General features: G+C 37.6%; 1 protein-coding gene across 1 annotated transcript in view; it reads right to left on the reverse strand.

Moving 5' to 3' along the window:
• Positions 1-5,951: 5,951 nt before the first annotated feature.
• The window catches only part of ndst3 (N-deacetylase/N-sulfotransferase (heparan glucosaminyl) 3), a 71,067-nt gene continuing 50,024 nt past the window's right edge, over positions 5,952-26,994 (reverse strand). Inside the window, exons 7-12 of the mRNA XM_073842399.1 lie at positions 16,105-16,287; positions 12,305-12,401; positions 11,598-11,721; positions 10,052-10,226; positions 6,159-6,329; positions 5,952-6,065 (exon numbers count right to left, since the gene is read on the reverse strand). Of these exons, the coding sequence (XP_073698500.1) occupies positions 5,952-6,065; positions 6,159-6,329; positions 10,052-10,226; positions 11,598-11,721; positions 12,305-12,401; positions 16,105-16,287 (864 nt within the window). The remainder of the gene's footprint in view (positions 6,066-6,158; positions 6,330-10,051; positions 10,227-11,597; positions 11,722-12,304; positions 12,402-16,104; positions 16,288-26,994) is intronic.

Raw genomic sequence — 26,994 nt, forward strand, 5'->3', positions numbered from 1 at the left:
AGAACCGCTGCTTTACAGTAAGGTTCCATTATTTAATGTTATTTAATTCATTAACCAGCACGAATGAACAATAAGCAATACATTTATAACACTATTTATGTATCTCTGTTAATGTTAGTTAATAAAAATACAGTCGTTCATTAATTCACAGTGCATTAAAGTTTACTTCCAGAACAAAAATTTACAGATAATGTACTCACCCCCTTGTCATCCAAGATGTCATGTCTTTCTTTGTTCAGTCATGAAGAAATTATGTTTTTTGAGGAAAACATTTCAGAATTTTTCTCCATATAGTGGACTTCTATGGTGCCTCGAGTTTGAACTTTCTAAATGCAGTTTAAATACGGTTTCAAGCGATCCCAAATGCGGTTGTAAATGATTCTAGGAGAGGAAATATCTTGTCTTGCTCTGCCTGAAGTCTGTTTTTTTCCCCAGTTCAAGACAGTTCAAGACAAGGATATGTTGAAAAAAACTCATCTAATTTTCTCCCTCAACTTCAAAATCACCCTACATCGCTGTTTTACCTTTTTTGTAAAGAGTGTTTGATCTTCGGTAGTGCTGAAATGATTTTTGAAGTTGAGGGAGAAAATAAGATGGGAGTTTTTCGACATCTTGAATCGTAAAAAACAGAGTTCAGGCAGAGCAAGACAAGATGAGCGTTTGAGGTTAAAAAGTATATAAATTGTATTTATTAAACCAAAATAACCGATCGTTTCGCTAGATAAGACCCTTCTCCCGCGGCTGGGATTGTCTACAACTGCATTTGGGATTGTTTGAAGCTGCATTTTGGAAGTACAAACTCCACTATACGGAGAAAAATCCTGAAATGTTTTTCTCAAAAAACTATTTCTTTACGACTGAAGAAAGAAAGACATCTGGGATGACAAGGGGGTGAGTACACTGTAAAAAATTTGCTGTAGTTCTGCAGCTGGTTGCCAGTAACTTACTGTAGATTTTTAATTTATGTTATTTACTGGCAACAGTTTGTTCAAAGTTAAATGAACATTAAACATTAACAAGTCTTTGTCTTTACAGAATAAAACTATAAAATAACAACCTACTGCAAAGCATTCTGGGAACCAGAAACCTTCATCAACCTTTTTCTGTTTTTTTTCCTTCAGATTTTGGTTCCCAGTGTCACAAGGAGGAGTCAGAGACGTGCGGATCCATTTGCAAGGCTTTATTAGAATAGTCAACAGGCAGGAGTAAACGCCAGAAAACAGGAACAACGTAGGTAATCCGGGAAACAGTTCAATACTCAAGCAGTGGTCGCAATGGCAGGCAGCAGGAATCAATAACGGGGTACACAGTCCAGAGTCATACACAGGTAATCCAATACAGAGAAACACGCTTAGAATAATGACCATAGGAACAATTAGACTTCGCAAGGTGGCTGTGTGTGTGAGTGGCTTAAATGCATGTGGGTAAATGTGAAACAGGTGTTTGCAGCAATCAGATCAGTGGGAAACAAGGAGCAGCTGTGTGCAGTGATTGGTGCAGTGGCTTATGGGGATTGCAGTCCATGAAGTGTGGTGCAAGAGTTCATGATGACAGGGAAGACCAGATACGTTACATAGCCCCTCCGCAAGGAGCGGCTTCCAGACGCTCTAACCACCTTTACAATCTTGAGGGTGGTGGAGCGGAGGCGGAACAGGGGGAGGGATGGAGGGCCAGGTCCATGTAGGGGTACTGGAACCACGAAATGAGGCGGAGCCGACGGAGGGAGAAGCCATGGAGGAGGAAGGGTTGGCTCCTGCATGGGGCCGACCGACGGAGGTGGAGCCGGTGGAGCCCGAGGCGGAACCGGAGAGTCGAAGGTCCTGGGCGACACAGAGGATCCGGAGGGCCAAGGCGGAACCCAAGGCTCTGGCGACCCCGGCGGAGATGGAGGTCCGGAGGTACGCAGCGGAGCCGGAGTGACAGAGGATCGAGGCTGTGCCCACGGGAGGGAGGAGGTCCACAGAGCCGGCAGGACGGAGTGACGAGGCGCAGCCGGAGGAGTAGAGTCCAGAGGCGAAGGTGGGGTGACGACTGACCGGGGCGGAGCCGGAGAGACGATGGAGCCCGGAGGAGCTGTTGGGCCGACGGCCGACAACGGAGACGAGGGAGCACAGAGCCGGGGTGGAGCCGCAGGGTCGGAGGACCGAGGTGGAGTCCAGGACTCTGAGACTGGAGGTGATGGTGAGGGATCCTTCAGTCTGAACACCGAAGGAGACTGGCAGTCCCACGGCCAGTCCTCTGCACCGAAGGTGGGATGTGGGTGAGCAGAGGGACTGTCAGGAGACAGAGGTGGCAGGACTGGAGCAGTAGGGAGGGTGGGTGGGAACAGTCCATGCATGAGCTCCGTGACCAGAACCGGGCAGACAGGAATCTCAGGACGACTGGATGTAACCAGCGGAGTCTCTGGAAAGCTGGGCGGAACCAGCGGAGGCTCTGGAAGGCTGGGCTGAACCAGCGGAGGCTCTGGAAGGCAGGGCTGAACCAGCGGATTGTCTGGAAGGCTGGGCGGAACCAGCGGAGTCTCTGGAAGGCAGGGCTGAACCAGCAGAGTCTCTGGAAGGCTGGGCGGAACCAGCGGGGTCTCTGGAAGGCAGGGCTGAATCAGCAGAGTGTCTGGAAGGCTGGGCGGAACCAGCGGAGTCTCTGGAAGGCAGGGCTGAACCAGTGGAGTCTCTGGAAGGCTGGGCGGAACCAGCGGAGTCTCTGGAAGGCAGGGCTGAATCAGCGGAGTGTCTGGAAGGCTGGGCGGAACCAGCGGAGTGTCTGGAAGGCTGGGCTGAATCAGCGGAGTCTCTGGAAGGCTGGTTGGGAGACCAGCTGCTCGAGCCGACAGCAGCGGTGGGTCCTCCAAGCTAGAAATTAACCTCGGATGGGCCATTTTTCCAGCAGGCTCTGGCGTGGTAGACTTCTTGTGAGCTGGGTCCAATTGAGTGACCATCTTGAATGCCGACTCAGGAAGAATAGACATCCCGAGAGCAGTTTCTGGAAAGGCAGCCATCTTGTGAACAGGCTTTAAGCTGACAGACATCTTGTGCTGTGACCCTTTGAGTAATCCCACAGTGAATGGAGATCCACAAAACAATAACACAAAGTCAATGAATTGTGCGAGGGTCCAACTAGGGTCCTCATCGGGTAGACTCAGACTGATATCAGTGTCCAGCCCGCTCCAAAAACCTTCCTTTAACATTGACTCATTACAGGGTGTCAGGTGACTGTACGTAAGAAATTCCTCAACGTAACATTCGATGGGACGGCCATCTTGAAACACGGAACAGAGTAAACTTACGGGGTCTGCTGAGTTCATTCTTGGAGGGTAGTTCTGCTGGTGGGTAAAGCCGCTGGATCCGGGTGTGGCGAAGTCTTCTGTCACAAGGAGGAGTCAGAGACGTGCGGATCCATTTGCAAGGCTTTATTAGAATAGTCAACAGGCAGGAGTAAACGCCAGAAAACAGGAACAACGTAGGTAATCCGGGAAACAGTTCAATACTCAAGCAGTGGTCGCAATGGCAGGCAGCAGGAATCAATAACGGGGTACACAGTCCAGAGTCATACACAGGTAATCCAATACAGAGAAACACGCTTAGAATAATGACCATAGGAACAATTAGACTTCGCAAGGTGGCTGTGTGTGTGAGTGGCTTAAATGCATGTGGGTAAATGTGAAACAGGTGTTTGCAGCAATCAGATCAGTGGGAAACAAGGAGCAGCTGTGTGCAGTGATTGGTGCAGTGGCTTATGGGGATTGCAGTCCATGAAGTGTGGTGCAAGAGTTCATGATGACAGGGAAGACCAGATACGTTACACCCAGAATGGTTTTCATGAGGCTGTTATTTTAGTTTTATTCTGTAAAGATAAAGACTTGTTAATGTTTAATGTTCAATTAACTTTGAACAAACTGTTGCCAGTAAATAGCATAAATTAAAATCTACAGTAAGTTACTGGCAACCAGCTGCCAGTAATACTGTAATTTCTACAGATTTTGTTTACAGTGTACATTATCTGTAAATTTTTGTTCTGGAAGTGAACTTCTCCTTTAACTAATATTAACAACCACAACTTTTAATTGTAATAATGCATTAGTAAAGGTTCATGTTAACTAAAGTAGTTACCATAAAAGCTATATTTTTGTCACTCTGTGAAACTGCACCTATGACAAAAATATATATAAAAATATTTGTGTGGTTTCATGTGAGAAATATCCCACATATGTGTTGCCACATGGTGTTCTGAAGAAAAGAAAAAAAACACTTAGGTATTAAATAAATTTCTCTGGTAAAAGTTGTTATGAGGCATGAGTTGTGACAGATGTTTTCTTTTAGACAGTCTGTAAGTTCTAACAGCAAGAGTGAGTTCAAACATGATTGAACATGCTGAGTGTTAATTTTGAAATATCAATTGGCCTCATCCTCTGACAGGTGGTTTGATAATGAACGACATGGCAAATCGTTGTCTTGCACACGTGCACACCATTTCCTCCTCTCCCAAATTGTTCTAATGTACATGACACTTTAACAGCAATCTAACACACAGAGAAAGTGTTAGATGCCTAACGAGCTGTTTTTAATTGGAGAGGCCCGATGAAGTTAATCGTCTTGTTCTCATGCTGTGCTAATGGCTACAGCCAGATTATCACAATTAATCTCATTCGGGCTCTGTACAGATTATACAGGCATCAACTGCTGAGAACACGGATCTATCAACTCATTTTATCAGCTGATTCTCAGACACATGGGACCAGGGACAGCATGGATGACAGGCTCGCTCCTGTATCATATCTCTGGATGAGCTTGTGTCCATCTGTGTGTATGTGTATGTCTCATTTGTGTATCTAAGTATGGACCAAATGTTTCCTCAGTGAGGGTAAAAACTAAAAAAACACAACCTTCTCTGGACCTACATCACACAGATGCATAAAAGAAACTTTTTATTTGTAGGGCTGTCAAAGTTAAAGCTTGCGATTTATTAAATATGTTTTGTACCTAACAGTGCAAATGCATTTATTTAATTTTCTGTTATGACCATTTCATTAATTCTCTCAGCAAAATGTCACCAATGAGTGAAACAACTTCATTCATGAAATGTTAATGCGAACACTAGAGGACGACTGCAGGCTAGTGGCTAAAATATCTTTACATATATAAGATTACATCCATAAAGTGTGGGGAAAGTTATTTTGTTATTAGACATTTATGTTTTCATGTTTGTCATTCCTGTTTATATTGATATAGTTTATGCGAATTTTCAAGTTTTCACACTACCACTCAAAGGTTTAGGATCAGTACTTTATAATGTTATTTTTTTCAAACATCATTGGACACATGGACTATTTTAACAATGTCCTTACTACCTTTCTGGGCCTTGAACATGTTGCATTGCTGTCTATGCAGGGTCAGAAAGCTCTTGGATTTCATCAAAAATATCTTAATTTGAGTTCTGAAGATGAACAAAGGTCTAACAGGGTGAGTAATTAACGACAGATTTTTCATTTTTGGGTGAACTGTCCTTTTAAGTACTTGCTATTCTTTTGAACTCTCTATTCATCAAAGATTGCTGAAAAAAGCATCAATCAGAGCAATCAGAATGATTTCTGTGACACTGAAGACTGGAGTAATGGCTGCTGAGAATTCAGATTCTGTATTGCCATCAAAAGAACAAAATAGAAAAAGAAAACAATTATTTGATATTGTAATAATATTTCTAAATTTTACTTTTTTTGTTGTATTCTTGATGAAATCAACACAGTCATGTTGGACACAAGAAGCCTCTTTCAAAAACATTTCTTTTTAAAACCTAGAAATTTTTAATAGTAATGTACTTATTTAACTTATGTAAAATGTGAAACATTCAGGCTTTGGGTTAAGGATATTATAGAATAACCAAAATTATGCAAATTTGGGAGGTCCCCATCTGAGATATCAAACATATGGTGTGTGTTCATGTGTGTGTGACCCTTACGTGAGTGCCTGGGAGTAGTTGTAATAGGGAGTGACACCCAGAAATTTCTGAAGCTCGTCCATCACTTTAGCTGGGTCATTTCTCAACTGCTGTCCATCAATAATCATTAGCTACAGGAAGAGAGAGACAGACAGGAAGTACAAGATTTAGAAAATGTATTGTAAAAATAATGAAATCAGCAAGGGGTGGTCCAGATTGGTTACCTGGTTTGGAGGGTAGTATGTGAGCCATCTCTCCAGGTGTGTAGCGTAGAGTCCAGGTACGAGACAGCGGTTCTGGAGAGAACGCAGCTCAGGTGGAGCAAGCTGGTCTGCGGAAATGACCTCATAGAAACTAAACTGCAACGCTGCTGGGTCTTCATGAGCCCTCTGATGCTGCCATTGAAATTAAAACAGTTTTAAAAACCAAAACCAATTGCACAAGGATTTAAATATCTTAAATCATCTATGAAGTATATATTCTGCTTTTGACTGGTCATTAATTAAAATACGAAAGGTCATTATACTATAAAAACATCCTGTTTCAGAACTCAAAACTTTCTTGTTAGTCTAAAAACAGCTTATACTGAAGCCAGTTGAATAAAAAATGACAGGTTGTGAAATGTGCCACTTTATGTCGTAATAGTGTGGCTAAACACTGCCTCCGCAGAGGAAGAATAACGCCTGCTTCTACATCGCTGCCTGTTTAGTCCCGCCCCCACTGATTTGTGCATGTAGTGTAAATAACGAGAGGCAAATGCAGGTCTACGCACCAAAGACAACAAGACACTGTTCAGTGCCAAGTTGTGGAAAAACAGTCTTTGCATAGCGTTTCTTTTGATCCCAATGTTAGGAAAAAGTGGATGAACTTTATTTTTTAATGAAGTTCCAGACAGCTTTAGTACGAACTAGGGCTGCCCTCGAATAAAGATTTTTCTGGTCGACTTGTAGATGTTCATTTTAAGCATTAGACAACTATTAGTTGCACGTTTCTTAATAAACCATATAAATAAGCCTAATAAGTGCTGAAGTGCATACAAAAAAGCCACAGTGCACCAGCAGATATAATAATTTGAAATGTGTCTGGAAAAAACTGCAAAGAGACTGCATTTACGTTTTAATAATTTATCGATAAACTAGCGCTTTCTTTGTTTTTGGCATAAGAGATAAAGTCGGAAACACTGACTTGTCAGTGTTCTCAGTAGTTATGAGGCTGTATGTACATTTCATATGGATTACATAACCTGAGAGTATTTGTTTTCTGTTTGAATTGGTTAATATGTAAGGATAATACACAGTTTCAAAGTTTTGCACTCAAGTTCACAGAGACGGCAGAAAGCACGTCCTGTTTGCTTTATTTTACAACAGTGCAAGGTTTCGTTGTTAGTGAGTACACACAAATAAACATTGAGTCTTTACAGATTCAAAAGATGTATTACTTTTATCTGTATAAGCAAAAATGTATTTTAAGAGCAAGTGACCACACCGGCGCCTCTATCTGTCATGCAGTATAAGTGCTCTACTTTTAAGCTTTCACGCTACAGGAATGAATTATTTTTCTGTGAAAAAAAATAAAGTTTTGGTCGACCAAGCCTCTTCTCGTCGACTAACGGTTTGTTAACTATTAGGGGGTAGCCCTAGAAAGAACTCAGTCCTTTTACCACGGATTCATTTACAAACAAAGCATAATTCGATGCAAGAATTTCAGAAAGATTGAAACTAAAAGACGATGCTGTGCTGACTTTTGGATCCTAAAGAAATGTTGCACCACACAAGTGTGAGTAACTGTTTTTATTATGAGGTCACTATTGCTTTGTCTTTTATTACAGATCATTTGATATGTACTGAATATTTATGCGTTTTTAACCTAAATCTCAGCAGTGCCCATCTGTGAAGGATGTGGGCTGTCAAACATACACAACTGTTGGCCAATCATAGCAGTGGGCATTTACTTCCGAGTTTAAAATCTCCCATGACTATTCAAACAGAGAGTTCTGATGGTTCTGATGATGAACAGGATAAAAAATAGCCAATTGACCATATGCAAACTTCAAAGTTTTACTTTTCATTTATAAAGACGACATGGAAAAAAATGGTCTTTTCACGGAAATCAACATCGTTTTAAGATAAAAATGACATGAAATTACCCATATAACCAAAAGATGGCAGCAGAGGATCAATCATTGGCTGCAGCTGCCATTTTAACTCCATAGTACTTGGTTTTTTCAAGACGTCTTGCTTTTCGATTTATCATAAAAGTACTAGTATAATAAATTGTACTACTTTTACCGCACTGAAGTATATAATATAGCAAGTGCAGAAAGTCATTAAAATAAATAAATAAATAAATAAGCTCAGACACAATTTAAAAACTTATATATAGTTCACTACAAATTAAATAAGTTCAATATTAATGGTATAAGAATTAAATAATGCACTCAATATGAATCGATATGAATTTGAAACATTTTATATAATTTAATAACTACATTTTTTTAAGCTTTATCTTGAACTGTAAAAGTTATTAAATAGCCTATATTTAACCAACACAAACTTGTTGCTGCTGTAGTTTTGTTACTCTGAATTTAGTCTAAATCATTTAATGCACAGCTCTAAGCTTTAATGCACATCTTTTTTTACATCAGCTTGTCAGATGTTTCGTCCAATTATTATTGTCAATCTAAGCAATGACTCGCGCATATTAAGCCGATTTACTCGCATATTTTTTTTAACTCGCGTTTGTCATTCTTGAATGGACGTTTGGTCCTCTTAGACAAACAAGACTTTTTTTTTTTTTGATTGTGAACGGATTATGCAGAGAAAACAAGCAAAGTACACTCCTATTACGGCACAATACAGTTGACCGGAAATTACTTAGCTGGCTTGTCTAAAACAAGAAAGTAATCCGTAAATATGGTCAATTACTTCTAAATTATGTTTTTTGATGTAAAAATCTTGATAACATTATAAGGGGACATCAGAGAACAGTACAAAATAATGAAAAGGCAGTTCACAACCCATTTAAGTAGCCATGTAATAAGCAATAAGCAAGAGAATGTATAGGGCCTAAACTGTATTTAATCTGGAATAATATACTTTTAATACATTAGATGAGATCCAAAAATCGTTCATGTTCTTGTGGTGTACGGTAGCAGCTTCATACTGTGCCCTCCTGTGCATGCTGTTGATGAGATTTCTGCCTCACACAGACTCTAACTTGCGTTTACACCCTGTGATGTTCTCACTCACACTTACACATATTCAATCTCTCCACAATATCACACATGAACATGTGCACGCTTGCTTCCTACGGAAATCCACCAAGCACCCCCAACACGCATACACACAAGACCTCATTTTATGTATTTAAGCTGTATATATACCACTTATCACTAAACAAGAGTAAATGTAGTGAAGGTGTGAGAAATTATCAAACACACTGCCCTCTTTAGGTCTGAAAGAGTAATGTGTACCTGCAGTTTCGTCGGACGTTAAATCAGAGACAGCTCTTTTAGTTTTTGGCTTTATGGATGAATTTGTATCTCTCTTTTATTTTTTCATTCCTTTATAGAATAATAAATGCCTCTTGTCTGCATTTATTAAACTGCATTTTAGTAATTCTGCACAGCACATTCATTCTCATTCTCATGTACCTATCACATGAATGTTTTATGTATTCTGATGTACTTGTTTGACAGCTTGACTTTTCACAGCTGCCACTGCAGCAGCTTTACAAAGCAATTAGAATGATCTTTGTCTGAATATGAAGAGATATAAATGACTATTCCACTTACAATAACTGTTTTCAATTTTAATATCTTTTTTAAAATTAATTTATTCCTGTGAATCATACTAGTATGCTGATTTGGTGCTCAAGTAAAATTTCCTATGATTATCTATAATGTTGAAAACAGTTGTGCAGACAGTATGAATTTTCAAAACACAATCAAAATCCTAATCCTAATTAATATTAGTAAACTCTTGTGCATGTAAACATGGTCAATGGCATTGACTTTTTTTGACATTTTGCTGTACAGCAGTCTCTTTCACCCATCCACACAACTGGAAAATTTGGAAAATTCTACTAGTGGTTGCTTTGTGAACGGTCAGTGTCATACCTGGTACCAGCTGTATGCCCTGTCTGAAGGGTTGATCAGCAGAGTAAGGATTTTGGCTTTAGGCAAGAGAGCAGCGGCTCTTTTGGGCGTCTCCTCAGAAGGAAAGTAATTTGCGCTCTTCTCAAACAGGAAATCTGTGCTGACATTAGAGGGTACAGGAAAGAACTCCATGTACCTTTGAGAAAAGAGGTGTATTGAGTTAGAGAAAACTCACACAAAGACAAATGCATGCACACACAAGCATAGGTGTCATTTACGGTGGGACATTTTGCCATGGAAGATTTTGTCCCCACTACTTTATGAAAAGTGCTTAAGGCTTATCTAGGTCAATGACAAATAAGACTGTCCAAGATAAAAAAAAAAGGGAATATCTTTTAAAAATCTAGTTTAACCAAGTCAAATATTGCCCTTATTGTCCCGCACAACATATTGTGTCCACAAAAACAAGATTTTGTTCCTGCAACTTATTAATTTGTTACCTAGTTTTACATATTTCATGGCCATTTTGTACTAATTTGTTCCCTTGAGGGAGAACAAATTAATCAAATGTGGCCAAAAATGAATAAGTTATGGAAACAAATTTGTAATTCATGGCATGTCATGTGTGTAGCTCCGTACATGTTAGTATACACATTTATCATTTCCCAAATATATTTCAATACATTTTTTTAAAATGTAAAATACATTTTTTAACTATCAAATTATTTTAAGATATATTTTTAAAAGACACCCAGTCATGAGGGTCTTCAGGGGTTCTCTCTATGATATTTTCTGCATGTAAGGTAGCACTAAATGATTTGATTTGGCCCATGAAAATTTCAAAATATGAATAATGAATGAACTTATTGTAATTAGCAAGTTGCCGCAAGACGTTAACACTAGACCAACAATTTAAAATTTAATAACAATTTATCCCCTGGCCTATAAAACCCTAAAATTGACAGTAGCAGATGAAGAACTGACATTTTCAAATTCAATTTGCCACAAACATATTTAAGCACTTGAATATGCCAGTGAGAATAATTGCTCCTTTAAAAAAAAAACAGTTTAATGAGAACGTAGGAACTTAAGAATAGAAATTCTAACAAAAATACATATTTAATTTTTAGTTTGTAATAATATTATTTATATTACAATTTTGACTTAGAAAAGAAACAATACTGTTCTCCAGATCAATACATCACTATGAATATTTTCAAAAACAGTAGAAGATCATGTATAAAGAGATAGTTCACCCCAAAATGAAAACTCTTAAAAACAGAAAGCTCTTGGATGTCTTTAAAAATATCTTAATTTGTGTTCTGAAGATGAACAAAGGTCTAACGGGTTTCGAACGACATGAGTGTGAGTAATAAATGATAGAATTTTCATTTCTGGATCAACTATCCCTTTAATTATTTGTGCATAACCTACTTAATATTCATTAGCTACACCTTAACCACTTATGTGGCATCATAACCATTGCGTATTCCTTCAAAAACACTTTTAACAAAGTGAATCCCATGCACGAAAGTGTCTGGTGTGCAGGAGGCCACTTCACACCCACCAGTCGATGCCTTTGTGGTAGTTGTTGGTGTTGAAAAACTGAACTTCCTCGAATGTTTTCACACTGGGGAAGTTGCTGGAGATGAAGGGATGCATGATCAGGAAGAGGTAGAGTGCCGTCGTGCCTGTTGAGAGAGACAGATAGAGATGAAGGGAGAAAGGAAGAGGGCAGGAGAGAAAGGAAGAAGGAGGAGAAGTAAATCAACAAGCCCTTCCCCTGCTAATGATGAAATTATATGTGCAGCTGATAGCGCTGAAGAGAAACATTTTAGGCCTGGAGATTCAGCCCACAGACCGAGAAACTAAGAGACATGGGATCAATACACCATTTACCTTATGGATTTTTTTTTTCTGTGTGTGTGTTGCGAGTTTGTGATACAGCAGGAAAGAAGATGAGTGCAGAGAGGAGAAGTGTTTAACAAGACAGTGTCTTGACACCAATCAAAATCTTACAGCCCCAAAACAGCGCTCTGTCTTTTCCCTTGTTCTACCCCAAAGCCCTCTGGGGATGTGTCTGTATTGTTCTCCTCTAGAGCTGAACGCCTGTGGTTGCACTTTCATCATTTCTAGCAGCACAAGGTGAGATATGAAGCAGGATCAAGGGGAACAGCGAAGCGAGGAGATACACACGCACACACATGCCGCTTTGAAGCCCTGAAAAAGGAAAGACGGAAGAAACACTCTCTCATAACAGAAGAACAGAATTACCTGTTTTCTGAGGCCCGACCACCATGAACTTGGGCAGCCTGTCGCAGGTCTTCTCTTTGGACCAGATGTCCTTATGTCGTTTGTCGTCACATGGGTTCTAAAGCACAACATCGTAAACAAGATCAGGCATAAAGTTCAATCAAATTAATATATGATCTGTTAACAGAAGAATGGAGACAGTGGACGAGACAGGGTTTGCAGCTTGACGCTTACAGTATATGGATAATCCTTGAGATCATCTTCAGATTTCATATGACAGATATTAATAGATGTTCTAGAGCCCTATTCGGATGGGATTTGTTTTCAGGACATACAGAATGTCTGTAATGTAACGTTACTGTACTGTTACTGTAGATGTCTGTATGTGTCATCAATTTGCACATGATGAGAAATTTATCCAAAAAACTAGGCAAAGCTTTAACACCTACATGCAGCATCTTTTCAAAATAATACATAATTGGAGCAACCAAACAAAAATAAGCTAAAATTGTGCAAAACTCCCATAAATCCAAGTGTTGTCCCTGTGAGAAGTTGTTAAGTGCATCCTTTCATTTTCTGGTGGCTTTTCATTGGTCAACATCCACTTGAGACACATGGAGTGCTTGATGTACTACATAGTTACAAGGTCTACAGGTGACAGAGTGGGCTTTTTATGTCAGTTTGCACAGGATTGCTTTTACCTGTGATCATTTCTTAAGGACATTTTATGTAAGGTTAAAGATGCTGTAATCTTAAAAGTAATCATAAAATAAGTCTCAAAAAGCATTGACTGGTGTCTATGAAAATAAAATAAAATCATATATATATCAAATCATATGTATATATGTATACATAATTCTGACATAAAGTTACTTTTATTTAACCAGCAAGTTTTTGACCGGAAATTACACAGGTTTCTCCCAAAAGATAATAAGATGATGTACAAGAGGCATCATTGTGGAAAAAAATATTTCTCAGCTTTTATTTACATTTAAACAAAAAGTGGCATGTCCACAATTATTCATACCCTTTGCAAACTGTCACAGTCTATGGGAAAATCCAAAGTTCTATACAATTCCAAATAGTCCAAGCTGTTCTAAAGCATCCTAATTACCCTGATTCATTGGGAACAGCTGTTTTAATCAACTCAACAGGTGAAAAACAGAAGCTCTCTGTTGCTGGTTTGTGGACAATCATGGCTAAGACAAAGGAGCTCACTGAGGACCTGCGGCTGCACATTGTGGCTGCTCACAAGTCAGAAACGGGCTATAAGACCATATCTAAATGTTTTGAAGTTCCAGTGGCTATAGTGCAAAGTATTATTAAAAAATACAAGATGTTCTGCACTGTGAAAAATCTCAGAGGACGTGGTCGGAATGAATGGTCAGATGAAACAAAAATTGAATTGTTTTCCCACAATGATGTAGCCTTCATTTGGCGTAAAAAAAGGAGAAGCCTTCAACCCTAAGAACACCATCCCTACTGTCAAACATGGTGGTGGGAACCTAATGTTTTGGGGGTGTTTTTCAGCCGGTGGACCAGGGAACCTAATCACAGTAAATGGCACCTTGAAAAAGGAGCAATACATCAAAATTCTCAACAACAACATCAGGCAGTCTGCAGAGAAACCTGGGCTTGGGCACCAGTGGACATTTCAGCATGACAACAACCCAAAACACACAGCAAAAGCGGTGAAGAAATGGTTAGCAGACAAAAACATTAACGTTTTGCAGTGGCCCAGCCAGAGTCCTGACTTAAATCCAATTGGGAATCTGTGAAGGGAGCTAAAGATCAGGGTGATGGCAATGAGACCCTCCAACCTGAAAGAGTTGGAGCTCATTGCTAAAGATGAATGGGCAAAAATACCAGTGGAGACATGCAAAAAGCTGGTCAGCAATTATAGGAAGTGTTTGATTGCTGTAATAGCCAATAAAGCATTTTCTATTGATTATTGAGAAGGGTATGAATAATTTTGGACATGCCACTTTTTGTTCAAATGTAAATAAAAGCTGAGAAATATTTTTTTTCCACAATGATGCCTCTTGTACATCCTCTTATTATCTTTTGGCAAAAGCCTGTGTCATTTCCGGTCAAAAAAAAAAACATTGAATAAAAGTAACTTTAAATCAAAATTTGCAAGGGGTATGAATAATTTCGGGCTTGACTGTATATATACACACACAGTGGAGATCAAAATTAGAGAACAACCTATAATTTCCTAAACTTTAAGGTCACTGCTTAGTCCTATTTGAAGTTATCCTAACAGGAGCTAGGAGAAGGACAGTTTTTAAGCATATTTTTCAAAAAATGTATTGTATTCTAAAGCACAGTATAAATAACTTAAATGAGACATCTGAAAAAGAACTCTGATCAAAATTTGAGAACACTTATAGATACCTCCAAGTTATAGGTGTTAATCTGGAACCTGGTGCTAATTTCCTTAATTATATGACAAACCCTATTTAACTGGCAGAATACCTCCAATTTTTTGCAAGATGCAAGATGGCAGGCTGTTCTAAGGAGACTAAAACCATGCGACAGAAGGTTGTCCAGATGAAGGTCAAAGGGCCTTTCAGAGGCAAGAGAAGCTGGTCATTCCAAATCGGTGATTTCTAAAATACTGCAGGTTTACAATGACACTAATTCATTCAAGTCCTCCCCAAAAGGCTGGTCATTCATGTAAGACAAATGCACGAGAAGACGGGATAATGCAGAGACTCTCAATGGGAAAACGGTTCAATACTGCAGCTGGAATTGCTTGCCAGTTCAGGGCTGAACATGGTAAGAATCAGTCTCGGCACATTTAAGAGAAGTCGGACTGAAAACACACTCTGCAGTGATCAAACCTCTCATTGTCAGAGAGAATCTGAGGAGCATGTTGTGTGGAGAGAGGAAAACTGGTCCAAAGTTCACTTTAGTGATAAAAGCAAGTTTAACTTATTTGAGTCTGATGGGAAACATTTTGTTTGGCGTCAAACTGAGGAAAGACTGAAACCCAAGTGTGTAAATAAGTCAGTGAAAGGTGAAGGAGGAAGTGTCATGGTTTGTGGGATGTTTTGTTGCAGCAGGAGTTCCTTCCCTGCAAGTATCTCCCAATCAGCCTGCAATTTTCATGCAAGAGAAGGCCCTGTCACACTGCAATACGGGTAAAGCAGTTCCTTGAAGCTGAGAACATTGAAATAATGAAATGGGCGGCCTAGAGATCTAAAGCCGACTGAAAAACTCTGGAAAATCCTTGCCGACAAATGTATAGCTACAGCTACCCAACTATGAAAGAAAGTGGAACAAGAGTGGACAAAGATCACACCAGTGCTGTGTGAGAAACTAGTGATGTCCTGCGGCAGATGTGCGGAAGTCATTCAAAGCAAGGGCCTCTACACTTCCTACTAATTTCCGACAGCTGTAGCCCTTCAAAATTTTAGCTGTATTCTTCTTCTGTGCTACAGTGGTTACTATTGTTGAAATGCCTTGGATATTTTCTTAAACATGTTAGAAGAACAGCGCTATACCTAAAGCTAATACTCCTTCAAATTTTGAGTGAAGAAGAGAACAATATTTCAGATAAAATCAAGGATTTTTAGACCTGTAGATTCATTCATTTTGATCTCCACTGTGTAGTGACACTTTTGATCAGTTATCAGTTTAACGTGTATTATTTAAAGTATTTAAATTTTCCAAAAAATACTAAATGGTAGTGTATTGATGCAAATATTGTTTAGAATTAGTTCTCATCAAACTAGAAAAAATCATAAAGTGCTAACATCATAAAATGTTAAAGTAACTTAAGATAAGACAATTTGTGTCTTTCCATCATGACTGACCTGCCATAGCGGGTGTCTCTGCTCTGGGAAGAGTGTGAAGTACTTGTGCGCGAGCTGCAGGGGAGGAAGTGTGTGGAGTCTCAGGTTGGTCCAGCATTTCAGGAAGTTTGCCAGATTAGTGAACGTATACAATCCCAAGCGGTCATTCCCATAGTTGGAAAGATGAGTCATAAATATACTGATCTACAGAGCGGAAGAAAAAGAGAAATTGAGTTGTCATTCATTTATCATAAGTAAATACTCACGTGTCATAAGCAAACAGCAACCTTGCCTACTATAACATTTCTGCTAATATAGTGAAATAAGGGAGTGTGATGACCTTAGTTGTAACACCTCAGTGTTACCTGTAGGTTGCAGTATTGTGTATATTAATTTTCAGGTTTTAAACCTTTGCTCTTCCATTATATTAACACCTTATCTCATAAGAGCTTTAGACAAGAGAGAAATAATTAAATATAATCTGTCTCCACATTTGTCCATAAATGTGCATTAGTTGCATTCGTGCATGATTTTATTTGATCAAAAATGCTTTGTAAACGGCCCAGCAGATGTTAAAGTGATGCTGATCATTTGGTTTGGTGGCAATCTTTGATAAAGGCTAAATGTCGCTTAGCAACCTTATACACTGCACTAGGGTGTGCTGATTTCCTGCGTCGGGCCCTTTATGGGGCGGTTCAGAGCACCCCTGGGGCACATTCAATTACTGCAGGCCGATCAGCGGTCTTTCATATGAGGTAAGCCCAGCGGATGCGTCCACTTCATGTGGAGTGGAGCTGTAATTCTGATGTAATCCACTAGAGTAAGGTCACTCGCGGACAGTGCCTGCAGAGATTAGGATCAATACAATTAACAAGGGTCTGCTGAGAGAAGAGCAAAGGTGAGAGGAGTGAGGAGGGAAAGACAGGAGAAAAAAGAAGAGTGACGAAGTTTTATTGGGTCTCTATGCTTGACTGGTTTAGTAGGTTGCGTCGTGAGAGGAGAGGGAATATGTGGCCTAGTTTAAAACAGACACTCCCGGTAATGCCAGGCAGGGCTGATGCTAAAATTCACCCGACCCAGGACCAAGTTTTTATGGGTGTGCCCACACTCGTCCAGGTGCAACGAGTAGTGTTATGAGGTAGAGACCCTTAGGGGCCTCCGCTCGTCACAGGGTCCGGGACGGCATTCCCAGTTGTCCCTCCTCAATGACGGCCTTGAAGCTAGGCATCCTTCACCTCTATAATAAAAACTGCATATAAACCTTCAAGAGAGAATGATAATCAGCTTGATTTATAGATTTATTTATTTTTTCTTTTATATCAGATTCTCCCATCTCAGCCTATAAAGAACAGAATCCAATAATGCCATTAAACACTCTGAACTTACCAGAAAAAATAGTGCTCACAAGTAAAACAATGCTGCATCATGGTTTTAATAATGAATGAATAAATAAATAAATAACTATAATATTTATTATATTATTATAAATATTTATTTATGTGTGGGGTAAGTTTTTTTTTACTAAGAAATAATTAAATTTATCAAAAGTGATAGTATATATATACACCAAATCAGCGTATTAGGAATGATTTCTGAAAGAACACGTGACATTGAAGACTGAAAATTCAGCTTTGCCATTACAGAAATAAATTATATTATTAAATATATTAAAATAGAATTATTGTGACAATTATGTAGCAACAAATATTTTAAACTGTCATAATATTTTACAATATTACTGTTTTTACTGTGTTTTTGATCAAAAACAATTCAGCCATTGATGTATTGATGTATGTAATACAACTATTTGAATATCTGAGGGTGCAAAAAAAATCTAAATATTGAGAAAATAACCTTTAAAGTTGTCCAAATTAAGTTCTTAGCAATGCATGTTAATAATCAAAAATTAAGTTTTAATATATTTACAGTAGGAAATTTACAAAATATCTTCAAGGAACATGATCTTTACTTAATATCCTAATAATTTTTGTCATTTTTTTTTTATTTTTAACTCATACAATGTATTTTTGGCTATTGCTACAAATATACCAGTGCTACTTAAGACTGGTTTTGTGGTACAGGGTCACATATAATAAAAAAATATAATAGATAGTTTTTATCTTTGTAATTATTATTTTCATTTCTTATTTTGTCAGCAAAAAAGGGGAAATAGAAAATGGTTCTCCATTTTTATTACTAGCAGAAATCAATATTAGTAATGGTTGTTAAATAAAAACAATCTTTAAATATAGCTGCAAGCAGCAATTAAGGGGCCAAGCACAACAGAGGCAAAATGAGGACTTAAGCATGACATGGAGGATCAGTCCAACTACAATAATGAGTAATTAAAGCTTTTTAGGATGATTTCCACTCAAAATGCCTAGACAATCATAAATATAATCACTAGTAATATGATTTGCTGGTTCATCACTTTTGTCAAATTGTTATGGTGTGGACAGAGTTTCATAATGATACACCAATGTGTTCATAAAATATAGCATTTTACAATAAAATGAAAAATTTTGAACAGCCAAAATGGCTGACATGGGAAGATTGGGTATTGTTCGACTTGGCATGTTGCACTGAATCTTAAGAGACCAGTTTTGTGAACCATTCAGAAGTTATAAGCACAAATAACCGACCTAGGTGCACTAAACTGTGCAGATAGTCTCAGGTCATGGTTATCATAACACACATCAAGTTTGGTCTGAATATGACAAAGCGTTGGAGAGATGTAGCCAGCTGGTCTGGTGAGCTTTTTTCATCAAATTCGTTTTCACAGTGTTAGAGAATGGATGGGTTTATCAAAAAGCTTTTGATAACTTCTTGCCAGGATGGTCCGCAGATGATCTGTGCCAATTTTGGTGAAAACTGAATGAACCGTCTACGATGAGTTTGAAAAAGTAGGTTTTGCAAACCATTAAAAATCTTGAGTTGTAAAATTAGAAATTTTGGAGTCCATCTGACACGGAATTAGAATCTGAGGTAAAAGAATTTTCCTTCTAGACCTTGCAGTTTAAAAGTTATTAGCATAAGAATGAGTGAAACTTTGTACAAGTGGTGGCTCTAGAGAGTTTGAGTTAGAGACACCAAATTTGCTGGTTTTATTGATGAGACTCTACCCTATCAGCATGCCAAATTTTATAACCATCCCTCAAGCGATTCTATAGGCTGCCATAGACCTAAGAATGGAAGAAGAAGAAGAAATCCAATGGATACAATAGGTGCTTGGCCCCTAATAAACTCATGAAGCAGCAAAAGACAGCACAAGTCTGTCAGAAGCTGCATAAACTTTACAGCCAACTAAGCATCCAGACGTTATAGCAATTCATTTCCCATATAACTCTTACATTTATCTGGAAATGAGATCAGCTGCATTATATAACTGTTTATTAAATTGAAGGTAAAAGAGAAGACTGCGATCCATTAGAACACACTGTCTCCTGTAAGCTAAAAGCGTTTTATAATCAGCCAGGATCTGGTTGGAGCATGTAATGGACTCTGTATCAGGCCCTAAGTGGCGCTCCCTCAGAAGGTTGCCGTGGATATGTTGGCGGCTCGGCAATGGCAGCGGGCTTTGATTGATGGATGGGATGCTAGGTGACCGTGAACAGGGCGGGGAATATTTATGGGATAATGAGACAAGTTTAGCAGCTTCTGTCACACTGGCATGCTTTATGCCGGACCGGTGTAACACACACTCTAGCGTACACACTCGCAGCCGCTGAATTCAATTTAACCCTCACGGGAAAACGAATGGGACCCGTGATATTAAAAAGATGTCAAGCATTATAAAGTATTTTGGTGGGATTGTGGTGAATGTTCGCCTTCGCTCCACACACATAAGAACACAGGCTTTTCCCATATGTACAACATCAATCTGACCACTGAACAAGTTCTGCTGTACCACAAACAGACTGATCAAGATATGATTTATGCTGCGCTTTCAGCAATCAATAACAAACACACACATAAGCTTTGTAAAATAGACACCAGAAAGCAACAACCCCTACACACACACAAACACACACACAGCCATAGGTTGCATGATTCATTTTACCTAGCGCTAGCAGCCAGGGCAAAGAAAGAGAGCAAGCAAAAAGAGGAAAAGAGAGCGAGTGAGCAAGAAAAAAAAAGCGTCCTTAAAGGATCTCAGGTCCAAAAGCATCTATCCTGCTTGTCCAACACACACTTGAGAATGCCAGCACAAGCCACCATTTTAACAGCTAAATTTGGACTACCTATTGAACATGCACACATACACAAACACAAGCACAGCTAGAGGATCTAAAGGGTTCCAAACAGATGTTCCTTCTGGAAGAGGTTCAGGACCTGACAGAATTATAAATCACTAGCCTGGAAAAGACATGAAAATTTAACCAGCAAACACACACACACACACACACACACACACACACACACACACACACATGCGCACACACAAACAAGGATGAGAGACTCCAATTACCACTGCTCACCTTTCACTGTGACTATGAGCATTACAGGCTTGCATTTTAGAAAGGTTACTTAAATTGAGATGTGAAGTTCACACAAGGGCCATAATAACTACTAGTTACTGTAACTACAGTAATTTGCTTGCATCATTTGTTCTTAAAGCCAGACTTAAGCTCTCTATAATTTGTAGTCACATAACAGGACATTTACATTCATTAAGACAGCAGACATCTTGTTGTAGCTGATAACAATCAGTAACAGTCAGTGGCGAAAAAATTAAATTTTTATTGAGTTAAAATGGAAGAACAGGAAATATAATACACGAATGGTTGTGAAATATAATAAATATTATGTTTATATATGTATATAACAAATATTAAACAACTTAAAGGATTAGTTCACTTCCAGAATAAAAATGTTGATGTCTTTCTTTCTGTTGAAAATAAATTAAGGTTTCTGAGGAAAACATTCCAGGATTTTACTCCATATAGTAGACTTCAATGGGAATCAATGGGTTGAAGGTCCAAATTGCAGTTTCAATGCAGCTTCAAAGGGCTCTACACGATCCCAGCCGAGAAATAAGGGTCTTACATAGTGAAATCTGTCATTTTCGAAACAAAATTAAAAGTTATGCATTTTTAACCATAAATATATATAAACATAATCATGTTGAAAAGGTCACATGCGGTTAGTTCTTTGTCTGTGATGAGACCTTCATTCTTCGGGATCGTGTAGAGCCCTTTGAAGCTGCATTGAAACTGCAATTTGGACCTCGAACCCATTGGCTCCCACTGAAGTCCACTATACGGAGAAAAATCCTGGAATGTTTTCCTCAAAAACCTTAATTTCTTTTTGACTGAAGAAAGAAAGACATGAACATCTTGGATGACATGAGGTGAATAGTTTTTAAGGATTTTTTTATTCTGGATGTGAACTAATGCTTTAATATAACTCTTATTATAATGATAATTTTATTCCAAACGCTACTTCTGGTAAGAGGATAATTACTTTATTTGGGTTGAAGTCAGATTCAGCTATACAATTCTGGCCATGATTTTGCCGCCTGAGACACATTTTGGTTCATCAGCGTCTGGTTAATTGCCTGCAATAAATGTAAGTTTAATGGTGCAACACACAAAAAAACAGGCTAAGTTGTAACATACAGCTTTTGCCCTTGGACACTCAAACTAACAAACAAACACAACGTAAGAGCAGGAAAAGTTTTTCCCTATTCCTTTATAAGTAACAATCAATTAGACTAGAAAAAAATATAATTCTTTTACTACAAGTTGCTGATTCTAGTCCATCTCCCTATAATAAACCAGTTTTAATCTTGTATCATACTGTAGTCTTATCAGTATAAATGTCTATTCTATTCTATTCTATTCTATTCTATTCTATTCTATTCTATTCTATTCTATTCTATTCTATTCTATTCTATTCTATTCTCCATATACAGTACACCTGCCAAAATCCAACTTGATTTTCTGTTCTGTGCAGTATAAATCTTGACCTACTTGTTCAGAGTGGAGCTACATGATTATCATATGTACTTATAATGACTTGGCCTGACCATGGCATTAACACCCACACACCCACACACCCACACCCACACCCACACCCACACACACACACACACACACACACACACACACACACACACACTGGCTGAATATTAAAGGAACTGTTCACCCAAAACTGCTCACTGCTGCAACCAGATCATTGAGTCAGTGAGCTGAACTCAAGAAGTCTCAAGAAGTCAGTCTGATTAATAAGAGAATAACTAAGACCGTGTTAAGTAGTAGAAGTCAAAAGTTTACATTCACCTTGCAGAATCTGCAAAATGTTAATTATTTGACCAAAATATTTTTTTATTTAGTGCTGACTGAATAAGATTTTTCACATTAAAGACATTTGCATATAGTCCACAAGAGAAAATAACAGGCCTAGTTGAGTTTATAAAAACAACCCTGTTCAAAAGTTTACATACACTTGATTCTTAATACTGTGTTGTTACCTGAATGATCCACAGCTGTATTTTTTTGTTTAGTGATTCATTCGTTGTTTATGAGTCCCTTGTTTGTCCTGCTATTCTTAAGAAAAATCTTTCAGGTCCCACAAATTCTTTGGTTTTTCTCCACCCTTTCCAGCAATGACTATATGATTTTGAGATCCATCTTTTCACACTGAGGACAACTGAGGGACTCATACGCAACTACTACTAGGTTCAAATGCTCACTGATGCTCCAGAAGAAAACACGATGTATTAAAAGCCAGGGGTGTACACATCTTTATTCTGTTTAAAGGTTTACACCTCATCTCTTAATGCATTGTTTTTCCTTCAGGAGCATCAGTGAGTCATACAATCATTGTTGGAAAGGGTTTAAATGCACAAAAATGCTGAAAAACCAAAGAATTTGTGGGAACTAAAGGATTTTTTGGAAGAACAGTGGACAGTTCAACTGTTCAGGACAAACAAGGGACTCATGAACACTAAAAAAAAAACAACAAAAAAAGAGACAACAACACAGCTGTGGATCATTCAGGTAACAACACAGTATTAAGAATCAAGCGTATGTAAACTTTTAAACGGGGTCATATTTTTTATTAATTCAACTATTATTTTCTCTTGTGAACTATAAATGTCTTTTATGTGAAATATCTTATCCAGGTCAGCACTAAATACAAAATAACATGCATTTTGTATGATCCCTCTTATTTTGGGAAAATAATTAACATTTTGCAGATTCTGCAAGATATATGTAAACTTTTGACAACTGTATGACATTCACTTCAGTGCTTTGCCATTATTATTATTTTTTTTTAGATTAAAAGCTTCCAGTCCAATACAATTTTTCAAAAAATGTGATTTTTCATTTTATGCATAAAGGTTGGACAATTCAGCAATGCAATTTTCATGTTTGCATATTCTGATGCTATTTTACAGCTGTTCCGTTTAGAGCTAAATGTATGAGACATTCTTTTAATATACAGATTAAAAAACAGTGGTGCTGAACAACCATTTTGTTGTTTGTATCATTCTCTAACTTTCCCGAAGCTAGCATAACTTAATAAGACTCAGAGTCACACACACACATACACCATCGGCTCATTTAACAGGAGAGTCCAGCTGGAAAATTTTGTCCTCAAGCGTCATTTCTCTCTCTCTTTCTGTCCTTTATGCTTTCTCTCTCTCTCTCTCTCTCTTGCTTAGACACATACAAACACATATTCCCTCTATCCTTTTCTCGGATTTGACACCCTTTTATTTCCTGGACAAACTGCTTAGTTCCGCTTATAGTCCCCCTCTCTCTTTCTCTCTCAGTGCTGCATGTTCTTTGACCATCCATTATCAGGATAATTGAAAGTTGACATCAACATACATAATGATGTCAGCTGAATTTGTTGTGTTGCTCTTAAAGAAACAGCTCACTCAAAAATAAAAATCACCCTTGTGCTGTTCCAAACTCCTATTTTCGGTGAAAATACAATATCTTAAGAATTATTTTCCAAATAATTACCTAGACAGGTAACCCACAGATTAATGGGTCCTGCCGCAGTTTCATAATGAAACAAAAATATATTTACACTTCTCATAATAACATTAAAAATAACTAACATTGCATTGCACCATTGCTTTGGCAAATCATGTCAATCAAACTAAAATTAAAACTGTGATATGGCTTAGTGTGTGTATCTAATCTTAAAGGCTGCAAATTAATTAGTTTTATAGTCTGTTGCACTGTTTTTCAGAGTGATGTGAGGCACTGTGTTCATTTACACACAAACAGCTCATTCCCCGATATTTAAACACATAAATATATATAGCCTAACAAAATCCAGTCGACCATATGTGAATATATTTGATCTGAGAGCTATGGCTAAGGGGAAGATGATATAAGAGTGTATTTAATAGCATAAATGTAGGTCTGTTCAACAGGACACATGTCTGGTACAACATAATGGTGAGCAAGCAATAGCAGAGTGTTCATTTTCGTGTAAAATATTCCTCTAACAAACGCCCCATGCATACTGTCCTGTTTTCTGGGAAGGGCATAAATGAGGGTAAAATGGAGTGTCAAAAACACAGTGTTCTTCCCTCTGTAACTGATCTCATGCTCTGTTAACCTCATGCTCTCAAACACACACCACACACACACCTCGTTTCAGGGAGAGGACCTCAATTATGAATGGGCAGATAAATGAGTTTCCCTTAAAGCCCTCTGGACAGGAAGACAAAGAGCGCACAAGGCATGCTGGAAATTTCTTCCTTTTTCAATCAATGTTATACCAATGTTTTTTCAATGTAATAACATTTTTATCACTGCCATAAAATGCTTAATCGATTCTGATACTGAATGTGAAGAGAAGAGGAGACAAGAGAAGAATGTATGTATGAAGAGAGTGATGTATGTCATTAATAAGTAGTGGTGTGTCTTCATGTTAACAGTGATTCATTTTAACACAGAAGAATGCGGCTGTGATGAATAAATCAGAGAGCCTACGGTCAGATTAATGTATGTATGTGATGGGTTTGACTTTAATGTAGAAAGACAGATGTGTGATCATGTTACTGGTAATGTGCTTCTACAGAGCTCGCACAGCACTTTTAAGCTCAATAATAGTTTCGTTTGGCTGCCTATTGTTGAAAGATATTCAAACAAAATCCACAAAGGAATCTAATTGTCTGCTTTATCCTTCATTCAGTGTGATGTTCTGATTAAATTTGAACATTGGATTAGTGTTGCTTAGAGATGTTTAATTTACTAGGGGTGGAGTCTATTCTTAAAGCCACACCCACACATCTTCCTTTTGACATTACCTGTATTTCAGTCTCTAAATATTTCAAGCGCACATTCGACAATAATCACACCATACATTTAGAACAGACACTACAAGTATTTAGCAATTCGTTGAACAATTGGTAACACCTCACAATAGATGAAATATTACTGTAATATGAGCTATTTATGAATTAAAACGCGATTTTTTTAATCTCACAATTTTATCTCACTTTTTTTCCTCAGAATTGTGAGATATAAACTCACTATTGCTAGTTATGAGGTCAGAATTGCGTGGTATAAAAAAAAACAAAATTGTGAGTTTATATCTTGCAATTTTGACTTTATAACCCACAATAGCAAGTTTATATCACACAATTGTGAGTTCATTTCTCAGAATTGTGAGTTTATATCACGCAATTCTAAATAAAAAGGTCAGAATTCCAATTTTCTCACAAATGTGGATTTATAGACGTTTTTTCTCAGAATTGAGATATAAACTCACAATTGCATGTTATAAAGTCAAATTTTAAGGGGAAAAAGACTATGTTCTCATAATAGCGAGTTTATATCTCACAATTCTGACTTAATAACTAGCAGTTGCGTGAGATATAAACTTGCAGTTCTGAGAAAACTTTTTTTTTTAGTTTATATAACGTAATTCTGACTTCATTTCTCAAAACTGCGAGTTTATTTCACACAATTCTTAAAAAAAAGGTCAGATTTTTTTTTACAAACGTGGATTTATATCTCGCAATTGAGACAATTTTCTTAGAATTGTGTGATACAAACTTGCAATTCTGACTTTTTTTTCCAGAATTGAAATATAAACTTGCAATTGCCAATTATAAAGTCCAATTTTGAGGGGAAAAAAAAGACTGTTCTCAGAATCGCTTTAGATAGTTTATATCTCACAATTCTGACGTAATAACTAGCAGTTGCGTGTTATAAAGTTAGAATTGCGAAATATAAACTTCCAATTCTGAGAAAAAAGTTGTTTAAAAAAAGTTATGAGTTTATATCTCACAATTCTAACTTTATAACTGACAATTGTAAGTTTATATCATGTAATTCTGACTTTATAACTTGCAATTGTGAGTTTATATCTCACAATTCTGAGGAAAAAAGTCAGAATTGCAAGTTTGTATCACACAATTCTAAGAAAATTGTCTCAATTGCGAGATGTAAACTCGCAATTGCGAAAAAATAGTCAGATAAAAAGTCTGTGAAATAAAAAATCGCAATTACCTTTTTTATTTTTCATTTAATGGCATAAACGGGCTTACATTCTGTATTTAATTGTATATATTACATTATTTTATATATAATTTAATTATTATTTAACTGTGGGAGTGTGATATTGGTTTTATACAGTAGTTATTAAAAAATGTTTCCATTCAAACTTCTGCTGTTATTGTTTGCTCTGGCAATTATTTGATTTAACAAAATATTCATTTTTTAATCTTTACATTATTATTATTTATATATAATTATTCACATGTGTTTATGTATTAATTAACACTTTTGGACAAGTTTTCACACATGCACTAATGTCGTAGTTAAGGTTGGTTCTTGATTAGTATACATGCCTTAAAAAAAATTATTCCGTACAGAAAACGGGCTTCCATAGTGTACTGATCCACACTATGAAAAAGAAAAATGATTTTCAATATCT

Source organism: Garra rufa, chromosome 6 (assembly GCF_049309525.1).
Source record: "Garra rufa chromosome 6, GarRuf1.0, whole genome shotgun sequence".
Classification (NCBI taxonomy): domain Eukaryota; kingdom Metazoa; phylum Chordata; class Actinopteri; order Cypriniformes; family Cyprinidae; genus Garra; species Garra rufa.